Here is a 17,504-nt window from a genome sequence, read left to right as displayed (position 1 = left end):
GACTTGAGATTTTAGTGTGTTGCAGGGTAGCTGTCTCATCCTTTTTTATTTTTGCAATCAGCCAGTCCAGTCCATCTCCTGTATTCTTTTATACCTCCCACTACTTTTTCCTTTTAGGATATGTACTCCTTTCTGTTAACTTCTGTTGTTTTTTCTTTCAGTTGATTCAAAATTAGTTTTATGCCTTTTACTTTCCCCAACTCCTTTTGGGACTATTTTCAACTCAAGACATACTTGAAGAGGAAAAAGGGACTGACGACCCTGTAGTTTGGTCCCTTTACTCCCCAAACCAACCAACTTCCCACATTATCACAAATTAGGGTTCCTTGTTGTATGATTTGCTTATGGATAGTGGGAAGAATGACTGCCTTAATGCCTTCTGTTAATGCTGTAATTAATTTAATCTTGTTTGGATAGTTCCTATAGAACTTTGCATAGGTAGCAGTAGTATATTCCTAGATTCCTCACTAACTACAGGTTCTTCAAAGTTTGTAAGTAAGGCTGTTGCATGCAACTGGTGTCTACATTTAAGTGCATGCCAGGTCAGGTTTGACTGGATTGCCCAAGTATTCTACCAACAAACTGAATTTTACACCTAATTTACATATAAATGAGCATACATTCTTCAAAGTTTGTAAATAAGGCTGTTGCAGGCAACTGGTGTCTACATTTAAGTGCATGCCAGGTCAGGTTTGACTGGATTGCCCAAGTATTCTACCAACAAACTGAATTTTACACCTAATTTACATATAACTGAGCATACATGATCATTCCATTTCATGTCTCCACACATTATTATTCTCAGGTATTTGCATCAATTGACTGATTCCAACAGTGGTTAACTGATCTTGTACTCAGAGGACACTATTGTTTTGCATTTTGTGATATGCACAATTTTACATTTGCACCCCTTTATCAATTTTATCAAGATCTGCTTTAATATTTGTGCAGCTTTTTCAGATAGTATATCATTATAGATAACTGGATCACGTGAAAAAACTCTGAGGTTGCTGTTAATATTGACATCCAGGTCATTGATATACAACTTGAATACCAAGGGTACAAACATACTTTCCTGGGACACTCCTGAAGTGAAATCTACATATGTTAATGACTCTTCATCAAAGATAACATGCTGTGCCCATCCTATCACGAAAGCCTCAATCCAGTCACACATTTATTTTGATACCCCTTATGATCGTACATTCATTTAGTTGGGTTTTGCATGATCAGTGTTTTTAGAATCTCTTTGGGTTTCCATGAAGGTCGTTCTGCTAAAGATATCTCATTATGTTTGAGCTCAGAATATGTTATAATACCCTAAAATAAACAAATATAATTGATACTGGACAACAGTTTGTCATTCTCTTCTACTACACTGCTTGTAGATATATTTGACCTGTTTTTCCACCTACTACTGACACAGATCTTTTTGTTCAGGTGCTTTACAGTATATTATAGTTAAAGGAAGAGGGGGGGGGGGGGTTAACTCTTGTCATAAATTCTGTATACAGTATTATAGGGAATCAGTCAGGCTGTAGGGCTTTGTTCAATTTTAGTAGTTTCTTGACGCCACTGGCCAGTACCCCTGTGTCTTTGTTTATAAAGCAACATTAACACTGACAAGTACTGTGAGACTGATAAAACTCAAACAGGCAATTCAGAACCGGAGAAGAGGAATGTTGAGCAGGGGTGTACACATTCTCCATGACAAAGCTTGCCCACAGATCGCTCGACAAACCGTTGCTCTCCTTCAACAGTTTCAGTGGAACATAATCACCCATCCACCCACCCACCCTATAGTCCTGACTTGGCACCCAGTGCCTATCACCTGTGGCCTAGGTTAAAAGAACATTTGGCTGGTAAATGATTCAGCTCCGATGACGAGGTGAAAGAAAAGGTTCATAACTTTCTGAACAGCATGGCGGCAAGGTGGTACGAGATGGGCATACAAAAACTGCCACAGCATCTACAAAAATGCATCGACAGAAATGGTGATTATGTCAAAAACTAGCTAAATGTTCAAGCTGTAAACTGATGTAAGCCATTATAGAAATAAACAGGTCTATGTACTTATAAAAAATAGGAGACCTTACTTTTGGGATTACCCTTGTATCCAATGCTTGGTCAGCATTGTCAAGTCTCTAGGAGTATCTGTCCAGAATGTTTTAAAGAGGAATGACAACATAAAATTTGGCAGTAGGAACAGCAGATGCAAGCTGAGATTAATGAAAGAAATTGTAAGAAAGTGTGATTACTCTCAAAGGAGGTTACTGAAAATTCTCATTAAACCAATTCTTCAGTGTTGTTCGTTGGTTTGTCACTGTTATCAAGTTGTATTAATAGGAAAGATAGAGGAGACTTAAGGAACAGCTTAATTACTGCTTTCCTTATTCTCAAAATCCTGAACGTTCACATTCCAATATGAATCAAGAAATATTACTTCCTTCTACTTACATCTCACATAATGAAGAATGGCTAAAATTAAAGGAATTTTGTTACAGTCAGAGGGGAACAGCCTGAGAACCCTCATATGCATATGAATCAAGAGATATTACTACCTCCAACTTACGGCATGCGTAATGATCACAAGGCTGAAATAAGAGAAATTTGGGCAATCCTTTTTTTACATGTACCATCCATAGTAGAAAAGGAATGGAGGGCAAATGATTCTAGTATACCATAACTCCTGGAGAAGTTATCTGTAGCATATGGTAACAAAAGCTTCAAATATTTCAGGAAAAGGTTAATCATATGTAAGTTAAACTCCTGCCGAAGAAATCAGACTTAATTTTCAAGTCATCCCTCTACATGTGTTTAGATCATTGTCACGACACCAATAAAAGAGAAGGAATAAACTGAACAGGTAATTAAGCTCCATAAATGCTGTTAAATGTGGATGAATTCAGGATATATGTTGAAATACTGAAATTCTTGACACGGGAATGCCCTTTGCCAACGTACATGAGAGAGGCATTTCATACAGTTCTCTTTGTTACAAAGTTATTCTTTCCACAGGAAGGATTTTCTACATGGAATTAGGGCTAAGAGTAGGCCCACACTATTTGTCTGTGATACGTGGCACTCAGTTTATTTAATTTTAATATGCCTTCAGTACTACCCGATAATTCAACATCTGTGAATACCACTTCCAGTTTCTCTTCCTTTCTGAATGATATTTTGGGTTCAGAATTGCAGTGTATTATCTGGAGAAAAGTGTCTTCAAAGGGAATGTTCCAAGTGTTACTCATTTTGGAGTGGCTATTAACAGTACATTGTGTTGACAGGAAGCCTGCATGTGGACAGTTTTGCTTTTTCTCCTTTCAGCCTGGGCACATGTTAAGGACAGTTGCATGTATGGTATATTTTAATCAAGCTGAATTGTAATGAGGTTAGGGGGAGAGGGTGACACTTGTCAGTACAGTTCATGGATGTCATCTTCAGTGAGAAACTCATAGCCATATGTGGGCACCTCAGAGCTCTTAAGGATTTCAATATCTAGTGTCTTATGTGACAGGTCTGAAGAGACAGACAGGTCTCATTTGCTATTAACCTGCAGGCCTTTTTGCCAAAACTGTACTGTTTTTGTGCTGTCTGTATATATAAATCTGAATAACCATATTATCCACATATATTGAAGTCCATCCACCTTGAGGGCATTGTGTTTTCAACAGAGACCCTGCCCTTGTGCTCAGGTCATGGAACCGCAATTAACCCTATGGTGAAGTGTTCCTCAAGGTCTATCATTAATATGTTGTGAATTTTATACACACTTATCTCGCTTCAGTATGTGCATGTACAAGTGCATGCATGTGTACATTTTCATGTGTGCTTTATCATGCAGGACTAGAGCGACCTCGAAGAAGACTCACCGAATTGCTTTGCAAATCTGCACTGGAGATACAGTTGCAACAGGATAATTCAGATCATGTGTTTGAGTTAATGTTCCTACGATCCCCTCGGGCTTTTGCCGGAGGTGGCACTGGTGGACATGTGAAGAGTGTTGAATTGGCAGTAAACGAACTGATTGATGGTGGACATAAAGCACAACCTACTTCACAAACTGAAACCATTGAATGTGGCCTTGTACTACGTAGTGTTGGTTACTACAGTACATCTGCAGATTCTGGGATTCCTTTTGATGATAAACGTGGACATGTACAAAACACATCTGGCTTTGTTAAATCAGGTGAGGTGAAATCAAGTTGTGTATGTCATTATAGGTAATGTGTACCTCGACAGTTAGTGTTCATGTGAGATATTGTGTCTCATTTTATTATTGTCATATACTGTAAATTCATACAGTTCAATTTAGAATGTTATGGTTATTATTTGACGTATTCATATTGGTGCTGAGATTTGAATCGCACCAGGTAACAATAAGAATATTGTGTAAAGTTGATAACTGAGAGGTTATGGAGGCCAACAGGAATGGGAAACAACTCTTGGATTTCTGTGCCAGTATGGGCTTAGTAATCACAAACTCCTTTTTTTAAACATATGAACATTCACCGGTATACTTGGGAAGGCAGGGGAACCAGATCTGTCATTGACTATATAGTAACAGATCAGGAATTCAGGAAGGCTGTGAGGGACACACGTGTATTCAGGGGATTCATTGATGACACTGATCATTATTTAATCTGCAGTGAAATTGGGATTGTGAGGCCGAAAGTGCAGGAGGTCAGGTCCATATGTAGGAGGATAAGAGTGGAGAAACTTCAGGACAAGGAAATCAGGCACAAGTACATAACAGCGATCTCAGAAAGGTACCAGTTAGTTGAATGTAGTCAATTACAGTCATTGGAAAAGGAATGGACAAGGTACAGGGACACAGTATTAGAAATGGCTAAAGAATGTCTTGGAACAGTAGTGTGTAAAAGTAGGATGAAGCCAACAGCTTGGTGGAATGACACAGTCAAGGCATCCTGTAAAAGGAAAAAAGAAGGTGTATCAAAAATGGCTACATACTAGAACTCAGGTAGACAGAGAAAGTTATAAAGTTATGTTGAAGAAAGAAACAAAGCCAAACAGATAATTGCAGCATCCAAGAAGAAAACTTGGGAAGACTTTGGAAACAGGTTGGAGACTATGGATCAAGCTGCTGGAAAACCATTCTGGAGTGTAATTAGCAGTCTTCAAAACGGAGGTAAGAAGGAAATGACAAGTATTTTGGACAGATCAGGAAAACTGCTGGTGAATCCTGTGGATGCCTTGGGCAGATGGAGGGAATATTTTGAAGAGTTGCTCAATGTAGGTGAAAATACGATCAGCAATGTTTCAGATTTCGAGGTAGAATGGGATAGGAATGATGATGGAAATAGGATCACATTTGAGGAAGTGGAGAAAATGGTCAATAGATTGCAGTGCAATAAAGCAGCTGGGGTGGATGAAATTAAGTCAGAACTCATCAAATACAGTGGAATGTCAGGTCTTAAATGGCTACACAGGATAATTGAAATGGCCTGGGAGTCGGAACAGGTTCCATCAGACTGGACAAAAGCAGTAATCACACCAATCTTTAAACATGGAAACAGAAAAGATTGTAACGACTACAGCGGTATCTCTTTAATCAGCGTTGTGGGTAAAATCTTCTCAGGTATTGTTGAAAGGAAAGTGCGAGTATTAGTTGAAGACCAATTGGATGAAAATCAGTGTGGGTTTAGGCCTCTTAGAGGTTGTCAGGACCAGATCTTTAGCTTACGGCAAATAATGGAGAAGTGTTATGAATGGAACAGGGAAATGTATCTATGCTTTATAGATCTAGAAAAGGCATATGACCGGGTTCCTAGGAGGAAGTTATTGTCTGTTCTACGAGATTATGGAATAGGAGGCAAACTTTTGCAAGCAATTAAAGGTCTTTACATGGATAGTCAGGCAGCAGTTAGGGTTGACGGTATATTGAGTTCATGGTTCAGAGTAGTTTCAGGGGTAAAACAAGGCTGCAGCCTGTCTCCACTGTTGTTCATATTATTTATGGATCATATGTTGAAAGCAACAGACTGGCTGGGTGAGATCAAGATATGTGAACACAAAATAAGCAGTCTTGCATATGCGGATGACTTAGTTGTGATGGTAGATTCGATTGAAAGTTTTCAAAGTAATATTTCAGAGCTAGATCAGAAATGTAAGGACTATGGTATGAAGATTAGCATCTCCAAAACGAAAGTAATGTCAGTGGGAAAGAAATATAAATGGATTGAGTGCCAGATAGGAGGAACAAAGTTAGAACAGGTGGACAGTTTCAAGTACTTAGGATGCATATTCTTACAGGATGGCAACATAGTGAAAAAACTGGAAGCGAGGTGTAGCAAAGCTAATGCAGTGAGCGCTCAGCTATGATCTACTCTCTTCTGCAAGAAGGAAGTCAGTACCAAGACTAAGTTATCTGTGCACCGTTCGATCTTTCGACCAACTTTGTTGTATGGGAGCAAAAGCTGGGTGGATTCAGGTTACCTTATCAACAAGGTTGAGGTTACGGATATGAAAGTAGCTAGGATGATTGCAGGTACTACTAGATGGGAACAATGGCAGGAGGATGTCCACAATGAGGAAATCAAAGAAAAACTGGGAATGAACTCTATAGATGCAGCAGTCAGGATGAACAGGCTTAGATGGTGGGGTCATGTTACACGCATGGGAGAAGCAAGGTTACCCAAGAGACTCATGGGTTCAGCAGTAGAGGGTAGGAGGAGTCGGGGCTGACCAAGGAGAAAGTACCTGGATTCGGTTAAGAATGATTTTGAAGTAATAGGTTTAACATCAGAAGAGGCACCAATATTATCACTGAATAGGAGATCATGGAGGAATTTTATAAGGGGGCTATGCTCCAGACTGAACGCTGACAGGCATAATCAGTCATAAATGATGATGATGATGATGATAATGATGATGTTGATAACTGAACATCTTGCAGAAGCCCCTTCAGGAACCTACAGTTTTGCCAGTATTTATATTCCCCATTGGTATTTATGAGTAATAGTAAGAGTAAATTTAAGATGACCTGTGCAATTCACATCCACGTTGCTAACAGTAAAAATGATTTCTGTAAAAGATTATGCATCTCTTCTGTGGGATGATGTAAACTGTACTTCTGATAACATAAATCTAAAAAAAAAAAAAAAAAAAAAAGGTAAAATAATGACCTCCTTAGCCTCTCCTACAATTTACCATAACATTTTGACCGGTAAATTGTAAATTATGCATAAATCTAATGGTTAATACAAACACATGCCAGTATTTAAACACCTTTTAGTGGTCTGTGTAAAGTTACATAAAAGCATATGTTGAAGTACTGGATATAAATAGAAAATGAGGAACATAAGAACAGGAGAGGAGCAGTGTCTGCTCCCCCCCCAAACATACACAAAGTAGCTGTTTCTCTTCTAATGTATACACATATTAAGTACACAATAAGTAATTTCCATAATTGTCATTGTGAGTGTATTAGCACAAGTCACAATTTGTTGTTAATATTCTTTAAAGAAGTAGTCGACAACAGATGGTTTTGCATCTTAATGTATAATTCACCTGTTCCACATCCCTTAAGGCTCTTCTTTATGAAAGGTTTCATGAAAATTATGCATGAGTGGATAAAATTAATTCTGATGGACTAAAGACTATGAGAAAGTAATTTTATTTGTGGAACTGTGTTTCAGGATTATATGCTGCTGGCTGGGTGGGATCTGGTCCTGTTGGTGTTATTCTATCTACAATGAACAATGCATTTGCAGTTGGAAAGAAAATTGCTGATGATTTGGCCCAGGCAAAAGATGAAACAAAACCAGGTTTCTCCGCAGTTCAAGAAATTATAAGAGAAAAAGGTAGTCATTATATTAGCAACATGGTCAAAGTTACAGAACATTAATGTATTTCAGTAGCCATGAAGGATGTGTAGATACATTAATAATAGCAGATTATACTTTTCATGTTGAAAAATATGGCTGCAGAAGGTAGTTTCTTAGTGAATAATTTAAGTTAGAAAATGCTTTATGGGGAATCTAATCCATTTCAGATGAGATTCACACGATACAGACAGTAATGCAAAACAATCACGATAGTTGGCTATTTATTTTTCAATTTCTCATTCTGAGTATGCTTTACCTGTATAGTTTTCCATCGTGTGACACATAAAAAACTGTACTCAATACTTTAAAAATATAAAGGGTGATCTAGAAGTTTCCATTTGAAGGCCATGCAGTCCATAATCAATATGCCAGTCTGGCAAAATTGTCATGAACATTGAGGCATTAATCTCATAATCTCAGCAATGCACCAGGTTGAAGATACCTGTTTTGTAAACCACGGTGTTCTGCTGCATGAAGAAGTTTGTTAACTGCCTGATGCACATGCTCCCCTGAAAGAAACTGTCGACCCTCCAAGGCCTTTTTAAGGGACAAAAGGCATGATAATCATACTGGGAGAGATCAGGATTGTAGGATGGGTGCTTGAGTGTCTCCCACTTGAGTTGGCGTAACTTCTGCATTACAAGATTTGCGGTAGGGGGATGTGTGTTATCATGAAGCAGCAGTACCCCTTGTTGTGCACCATTCCACAACAGTGGTTTTTGACAGACATGGTACCCTGTACACATTCTTCATTTTCTGATGGATTCCAACCAGCATTTGCCCTTTGGCAGCCATGAAAAGAATAACAGCATGTTGTTTCTGTTTAGACGCATTTGGTAATATCATCGCTGTAGTTCATGTTACCATATTTATCGCACACATGTCAGAAAGACACGAATGCCACACTAATCCCTTTCCAACATGTGCTTATATACCTGCATTGGAGTTATGCTGCAGCAACTCCCTGAAATGAAAACTTCTTGATCATCCCCTTACAGCTATGCCTGTGTAGCTAAGCAGTCAGCATATGTCGCTATCTTGCAAAAAAACCGGTTTCGATTCCTGGTACTGCCAAGTATTTTTCCTTGGCAAAAGGAGTGGTATGGGGTGCACTCAGCTTGATGATGCCAGTTGAGGAGCTACTTGACCAAAGGGTAGCTGCTCCACGGTCTGGCTGCTCCACGGTCTGGAAAGTAGTGTGCTGACCACATGAGCCTCCATACCACACCTGTGTGGCAAAGGATGACAAGGTGGCCAGTAGCCATCTCTTTGGGCTTCACGGCCAGGTGAGGAGCTAGTTATAGCACAGGGTAGTAAAAGTGATCCACAAAACCACCATCCAATATCTTTGACATCCATCTGTTGTATAATCTTAGAACACATTGTGACCTGAAACATAATGAAGGATCTCAAGAGAGACCTCCATGCCAACCTGCGTGGGTCATGGGAACAACATTCATACATAACACAAGTTGCTCTTTCCTCACATAACATCCTGAAAGTCATAAATCAAGGCAATGAGGTAGATCTACTATTGCTTGATCTTCAAAAAACGTTTGTCCTGGTACCACACCATTGCTTAATAATGGAAGTTCAGTCAGATGGGTTATCAAACAAAATTTGACTGGACTGAAAATTTCTTCATAGGGAGGATACCACAAGTTAAATTGAGCAAAGAATCATCAGCAGATGCCGAAGTAGCTTCCAAAGTGCCCCAGAGAAGTGTTGGAACCCTTGTTGACACTAACTGCCTTGCAGACAATATGAATAGTAACCTTAGACTTTTTGCAGATTGCAGATTATGCTGTTGTCTGTAATGAAGCAGTGTCAGAAAAATAAATAAATAAAGCTGCTCAGATATTCAGGCAGATCTTAGTAAGATTTCAAAGAAATGCAGCTCACTTTAAATATTCAGAAATGTGAAATTGTTCACTTCACATTTTTTTTTAAAATTTATATCCTATAAGTGTCAATGAATCACCATTGGAATTAGTCAGCTCATACAAATACCTGAGCTTATCAGTTCGCAGGGACATGAAACATAATGGTCACATAGTCTCAGTCTTATGTGAAGCAGGTGGCACTCTTCAATTTGTAGGTAAGATACTGGTAGTCTTCAAAGGATATTACTTACACACTACTCAGGAAACCTATCTTAGAATGATGCTAAATTGAGTGGGATCCATATCACATAGGACTATCAGGGGATATTGAATGTATACAAAAGAAGAGTAGTACATACATAGTCACAAGCTTATTTGACATGGGAGAGCATCACAGAGCTGATGAAAAACCTGAATTGGCAAACACTTAATTATAGGTGCCAATTATACCAAAGAAGCCTAGTTAAATGTTCAGGAATCAACATTAAGTGAGAAATCTTGAAATACTTTTACAACTCCCTGCATACCGTATCTCCCCCATAGGGACCCATAAAACAAGAGACAAATTACAGTGTGCACAGAAACAATATTAAACATCATTCTTCCCTCATTTTGTATGTGAATGGAAAGGGGAGAAACTTAAATAAGTCATAATGGGAAGAACACTCCATCATTCACTTCATGGTAGCTTCCAAAGTACAAATGTAAATTTTTATGTAGTGGCTCTCAATTATGGTCCTTTTTTCCTTTTTATAGCCTCCGACAACTTTTAATTTTTTCCTCATCTGTTTTTTTTTTATTTTTATTTATTTCTCTTCTTTCTCTTTGTCCTAGCAGTGGAAGAGAAAGTCTCAAGATAAGAAACTAATATGTTCAGTAAACTAGTCAGAATATCAGTAGTGTCATATCTCAGTGAAGAACCTGAAACTTTTAGCACAGGACAGAAGCCATTGGAATAGTAAACTGCAGGAGCGTCTATAGAAAGGTCCCAGAACTGCTCTCATTAATAAACGGTCACAACGGCCATATAGTACTAGGGACAGAAAGTTGGCTGAAACCAGACGTAAACAGTAATGAAATCCTAAACTCAGATTGGAATGTATACCGCAGAGCCAGGTGGGACAGTGAAGGGGGAGGCGTGTTTATAGCAATAAGAAGTGCAATAGTATCAAAGGAAATTGACGGAGATCCGAAATGTGAAATAATTTGTGTGAAGGTCACTGTTAAAGCAGGCTCAGACATGGTAATTGGATGTCTCTGTAGGCCCCCAGGCTCAGCAGCTGTTGTGGCTGAGCACCTGAAGGATAATTTGGAAAATATTTCGAGTAGATTTCCCCACCATGTTATAGTTCTGGGCGGAGATTTTAATTTGCCGGATATAGACTGGGAGACTCAAACGTTCGTAACGGGTGGCAGGGACAAAGAATCCAATGAAATATTTTTAAGTGCTTTTTCTGTTAACTACCTTGAGCAGTTAAACAGAGAACCGACTCGTGGCGATAACATATTAGATCTTCTGGTGACAAACAGACCCGAACTGTTTGAATCAGTTAATGCAGAACAGGGAATCAGCGATCATAAAGTGGTTACTGCATCGATGATTTCAGCCGTAAATAGAAATATTAAAAAAGGTAGGAAGATTTTTCTGTTTAGCAAAAGTGACAAAAAGCAGATTACAGAGTACCTGATGGCTCAACACAAAAGTTTTGTCTCAAGTACAGATAGTGTTGAGGATCAGTGGACAAAGTTCAAAACCATCGTGCAACATGCGTTAGATGAGTATGTGCCAAGCAAGATCGTAAGACATGGAAAAGAGCCACCGTGGTACAACAACCGAGTTAGAAAACTGCTGCGGAAGCAAAGGGAACTTCACAGCAAACATAAACATAGCCAAAGCCTTGCAGACAAACAAAAATTACGCAAAGCGAAATGTAGTGTGAGGAGGGCTATGCGAGAGGCATTCAATGAATTCGAAAGTAAAGTTCTATGTACTGACTTGGCAGAAAATCCTAAGAAATTTTGGTCTTATGTCAAAGCGGTAGGTGGATCAAAACAAAATGTCCGGACACTCTGTGACCAAAATGGTACTGAAACAGAGGATGACAGACTAAAGGCCGAAATACTAAATGTCTTTTTCCAAAGCTGTTTCACAGAGGAAGACTGCACTGTAGTTCCTTCTCTAGATTGTCGCACAGATGACAAAATGGTAGATATCGAAATAGACGACAGAGGGATAGAGAAACAATTAAAATCACTCAAAAGAGGAAAGGCCGCTGGACCTGATGGTTTTTTTTTTTTACCCAGAGTACGTGAAGGAACTTGCCCCCTTCTTGCAGTGGTGTACCGTAGGTCTCTAGAAGAGCGTACCATTCCAATGGATTGGAAAAGGGCACAGGTCATCCCCGTCTTCAAGAAGGGACGTCGAACAGATGTGCAGAACTATAGACCTATATCTCTAACATCGATCAGTTGTAGAATTTTGGAACACGTATTATGTTCGAGTATAATGACTTTTCTGGAGACTAGAAATCTACTCTGTAGGAATCAGCATGGGTTTCGAAAAAGACGGTCATGTGAAACCCAGCTCGTGCCATTCGTCCACGAGACTAAGAGGGCCATAGACACGGGTTCACAGGTAGATGCCATGTTTCTTGACTTCCGCAAGGTGTTTGATACAGTTCCCCACAGTCGTTTAATGAACAAAGTAAGAGCTTATGGACTATCAGACCAATTGTGTGATTGGATTGAAGAGTTCCTAGATAACAGAACGCAGCATGTCATTCTCAATGGAGAGAAGTCTTCCGAAGTAAGATTGATTTCAGGTGTGCTGCAGAGGAGTGTCATAGGACTGTTGCTATTCACAGTATACATAAATGACCTGGTGGATGACATCGGAAGTTCACTGAGGCTTTTTACAGAAGATGCTGTGGTGTATCGAGAGGTTGTAACAATGGAAAATTGTACTGAAATGCAGGAGGATCTGCAGCAAATTGACACATGGTGCAGGGAATGGCAATTGAATCTCAATGTAGACAAGTGTAATGTGCTGCGAATCCATAGAAAGATAGATCCCTTATCATTTAGCTACAAAATAGCAGGTCAGCAACTGGAAGCAGTTAATTCCATAAATTATCTGGGAGTACGCATTAGGAGTGATTTGAAATGGAATGACCATATAAAGTTGATCATGGGTAAAGCAGATGCCAGACTGAGATTCATTGGAAGAATCCTAAGGAAATGCAATCCGAAAACAAAGGAAGTAGGTTACAGTACGCTTGTTCGCCCACTGCTTGAATATTGCTCAGCAGTGTGGGATTCGTACCAGATAGGGTTGATAGAAGAGATAGAAAAGATCCAACGGAGAGCAGCACGCTTCATTACAGGATCATTTAGTAATCACGAAAGCGTTACGGAGATGATAGATAAACTCCAGTGGAAGACTCTGCAGGAGAGACGCTCAGTAGCTCGGTACTGGCTTTTGTTAAAGTTTCGAGAACATACCTTCACCGAAGAGTCAAGCAGTATATTGCTCCCTCCTACGTATATCTCGCGAAGAGACCATGAGGATAAAATCAGAGAGATTAGAGCCCACACAGAAGCATACTGACAATCCTTCTTTGCACGAACAATACGAGACTGGAATAGAAGGGAGAACCGATAGAGGTACTCAGGGTACCCTCCGCCACACACCGTCAGGTGGCTTGCGAAGTATGGATGTAGATGTAGATATAGAAGCATGTATTTTATTTTATTTTTATTATATATAGAGAACTATGGCTCAAGATAAAAATAACAGTTGGCCATGCACTGTGTAGATATGTACCCAGCAACAGTTCATAATGGGAGAGGGAACCTTCTTGGTATAGTGCAATTGAGCACCGCCAAAAAAAACCTTCTTGGTATACAGTGACTGTAAAGAAACAGAGACTACTGTGTAATATGTGTAAAACAATGCGTAGGGCTGTAGACAGAGATATGCTGAATGATACACATTTGGCTGTCAAGAGAGCAATGTGTGATCCTTCAGTGATATATCAGTAGCAGAATACTGTAAAATGATATTTCACAAAACCCAAAGAAATTCTCATTTTATGTAAAGGCTGTTAGTGGCACCAAAGTTAAGTGTCCAGTCTTTAGCAAATGAGACAAGAACTGAAATTGAGGGTAGCAAAGCAAAACCTGAAATGCTTCATCCAGTATCAAATAAAATATGACCATGGGCCATCATCGTGTTCCCCTCTAAATGTTGTTGGCAGAGCACAATTTATCAACCATATCAACTCCAATTTTGTGTGTGTTATAATAAGTTATCATAATACAAGGTGTACAACTTTGCTTCCACCGTTTGCCGATAAGCGGCGACATCGGTAAGTAGCAGTCGAAAGAAACAGATCACAGACGTCAGGCAATTAGCTTGGACCTCGGTCAACATAACCTCATTCAAACATTAGTCGATTTGTGTCTGCATCATAAAGTTGTCCTTCATTGAATATGTCAGTTTACAAGCCTAATTCTCGTCATCTGCGGGAGGTGTTACTGTTTTCTTTCAGTATGAAGAAAACAGCAGCTGAGTCTCATTGAATGCTCTCAAGTACATATGGTAAGGACGCTATAAGCGAAAGAACATGTCATGAGTGGTTTCAACGCTTCAAGAATGGTGATTTTAACATCGTAGATCGGCATAGTGGTGGAAGAGAGAATGTTTTCGAAGATACAGAATTGGAGACATTGCTGAGTAAAGACTCGTGTCAAACTCAAGAAGAATTGGCACGATTAGTGGGAGTGACACAGCAAGCCATTTCAAAATGTCTCAAGGCTATGGGCATGATTCAGAAAGAAGGAACTTGGGTCCCGTGTGAGCTGAAATGAAGAGACATTGAATGGCATTCGTGTGGTTGTGAACAGTTGCTTCCGAGGCAAAAACGGAAGGGATTTCTGCATCCCATTGTGACCAGGGACAAAAAATGTGTTGATTATGATAACCCTAAATGCAAAAAATAATGGGGATATCCTGGCCATGCTTCCATGTTGATGGCCAAACCAAATATTCAGGGCTCCAAGATCATTCTCTGCACTTGGTGGGACCAGCTCAGCATCTTGTACTATGAGGTGTTAAAACCAAGTGAAACAATCACAGGTGCTCGTTATCAAATGTAATTAATGCATTTGAGCAGAGCATTACAAGACAAACAGCCGTAATACAGAGAGAGGTACGATAAAGTGATTTTGCAGCACAACCACACTCAACCCCACACAGCGAAACAGGTTAACATGTACTTGGAAATGTTAAAATGGGAAGTCCTCCCCACCTGCCGCATTCTCCAGACATTGCTTCCTCTGACTATCACCTGTTTAGACCAATGGTGAATGTCCTGGCTAACCAGCACTTCCGATCTCATGAAGTCAAAAATTGGATTGATTTGTGGATCGATTCAAAAGATGAACAGTTTTTTTGATGCGGGATTCGTACATTGCCTGAAAGATGGGAGAAAGTAGTGGCCAGTGATGGAAAATACTTTGAATGATACATGTGTAACATTTTTTTTCCCCCTCCATTAAAGCCTCAAATGTTGGGGAAAAAACAGTGGAAGCAAAGTTGTACACCTTCTAAGTTGTCTTTTGTCTCCTGTGTTTTCGTCAATTTCAGTGTCATACTGCAAACTTGAGATCAGTAAAACATTTTTTTTTTGTTATATGTATTTTGTAGTACATAAGAAACTGTAAGAAACGATCGTACCTTCTTTTCTGTAAGAAAATATGCTACAATTTGCAGCCCTGGTTTTCATATCCTTCATTTCCTTCAGGATCTGCCTTTTTTTCATGGTTCTAACATATGACAGCCAGTGCTTCTCTGAAAAATCACAGAGCAGATTTATATTGCTGAACCAGTTGTTAGCACAGAAATTGCATCCTGAATTAGTGAGAGGGGCCACCAAATGTTCAACCACATCACTGCTTTTATTACTAAGCTGAAAATGGCCATCTGGCTGTCTGCCAGCATAGATCTCCATGTTGCATGTATAAAACAGTTTGGAATCAACTGCAGCAAATATCTTTATTCCACATTTTGCCAGCTTCGACAGTGTGTGTTGGATAAAAGAGCAATGTCCTCTGAAGGCCTCGTGTTTCTCGTCAGTGGTGGTGTTTTGGTCTACTATGTAACAAGATTGGCAGTTCTTCACAAACTTTTGAAATAAATCTCATATTGGTGCCAGGCAGTCCACTACTCTGCGTTCACTACATGATTGTCTATCATCAAATTGCAGAGCTTATAACAGAAAACGAAAGCTGTACTCATTCACGGTCGACCGAAATATCTCAATTCTGAGCCCCTTGGAATTCTATAAATAGTGAAGACTTTTCCTTCCCACCTTGTGCGCTCCAGCAATGAATGTATAGACGTCCAATGAAGGCTTTTATCTCGACTGTGTCCATTGGGTGAGCATTCGATCTCAAAATAAAAATAAACAGAGTAATTGACACCATTGTAAAGAAACGAGGAAGACTAGAACGTAAATGCTGGTGCTGGACCGAAGAGATCCAGAGTCCTTCATTTGCCTGAATGTAAAACACAAAGAGACATTACATTGAGAAAAATTCAATGAATCTCATTGCTCCTCTGTAGCTAAGGTGTTGCTGTTGTGGAAGTAAACACACTATTGCCTGTTGCGATAGCCTGAGTTGGGGGGATAGATGAGTGGGGGTAAATTACGCCGCAGGAGTGGAGGTGTAGGCACAGAAACACTACCTAGGGGATCTGTGCTATCCAGCACCAGCATCGGACCGTTAATGACCTTGCAAGACAATATTAATAGTAACCTCAGACTTTTTTTTGCAGATGATGCAGTTATCTATAACAAGGTATTATCTGAAAGAAGCTGCATAAATATTCAGTCAGATCTTGATAAGATTTCAAAGTGGTGCAAAGATTGGCAACTTGCCAGAAATGTAAAACTGTACACTTTACAAAATTAAAAAATGTATCCTATGGCCAAAAAATCAATGAATCACTGCTGGAATTGGTCAAATCATACAAACACCTGGGTGTAACTCTTTGTAGAGATATGAAATGGAATGATCACATAGGCTTAGTTGTGGGTAAAGCAGGTGGTAGGTTTGGTTTATTGGTATAATGCTGGGAAGTGCAATCGATTTACAAAGGAGATTGCTTAGAAATCCCATGTGCTGCTGGTTCTAGAAAGTTGCTCAAGTATGTGGGACCTGTACCAAATAGGACCAACAGGGGATATTGAATATATACAGAGCAGGGCAGCATGAAAAGTCACATGTTTGTTTGACTCATGAGAGAGTGTCACACAGATACTGAAGGAATTGAACTAGAAGGCTCTTGAAGATAGAAGTAAACTATCCCAAGAAATTGTATTAACCAAGTTTCAAGAACCTGCTTTAAACGATAACCCTTAGATTATACAACAATCCCCTATGTATCGCCCACGTAGGGATCTTGAGGATAAATTAAATAATTTCAACACACATAGAGACATGCAAACAATCATTCTTCCTGCACTCCATATGGGAATGGAATGGAAAGAAACCCTAATAACTGATACAATGGGACATACCCTCTGCCATGTATCTCATGGTGGTTTGTAGATTATAGATGTAGAACTTCAGATTAAAATTGGAGAAACTATAGAACTGTAGGAAATTAAGGAAATGGAATCTGAATAAGTTGGAAGAAATAGAGATTGTTGTGAGTTTTAAAAGGCAACTATTGACCGGCTTACCCAAAGGATGCTGAATTTAATTGACA

At 39.4% G+C, this 17,504-nt stretch overlaps 1 protein-coding gene across 1 annotated transcript in view; it reads left to right on the top strand.

Moving 5' to 3' along the window:
- The window catches only part of LOC126334725 (NADPH:adrenodoxin oxidoreductase, mitochondrial), a 68,555-nt gene that overhangs the window by 32,640 nt on the left and 18,411 nt on the right, over nt 1–17,504 (top strand). Inside the window, exons 6-7 of the mRNA XM_049997261.1 lie at nt 3,845–4,189; nt 7,659–7,823. Coding sequence (XP_049853218.1) covers nt 3,845–4,189; nt 7,659–7,823 — 510 coding nt within the window. The remainder of the gene's footprint in view (nt 1–3,844; nt 4,190–7,658; nt 7,824–17,504) is intronic.

This window comes from Schistocerca gregaria, chromosome 2, assembly GCF_023897955.1.
Source record: "Schistocerca gregaria isolate iqSchGreg1 chromosome 2, iqSchGreg1.2, whole genome shotgun sequence".
NCBI lineage: Eukaryota > Metazoa > Arthropoda > Insecta > Orthoptera > Acrididae > Schistocerca > Schistocerca gregaria.
The sequence above is the reverse complement of the archived record's forward strand: the minus strand, read 5'-3'. Positions and strand labels throughout refer to the sequence as shown.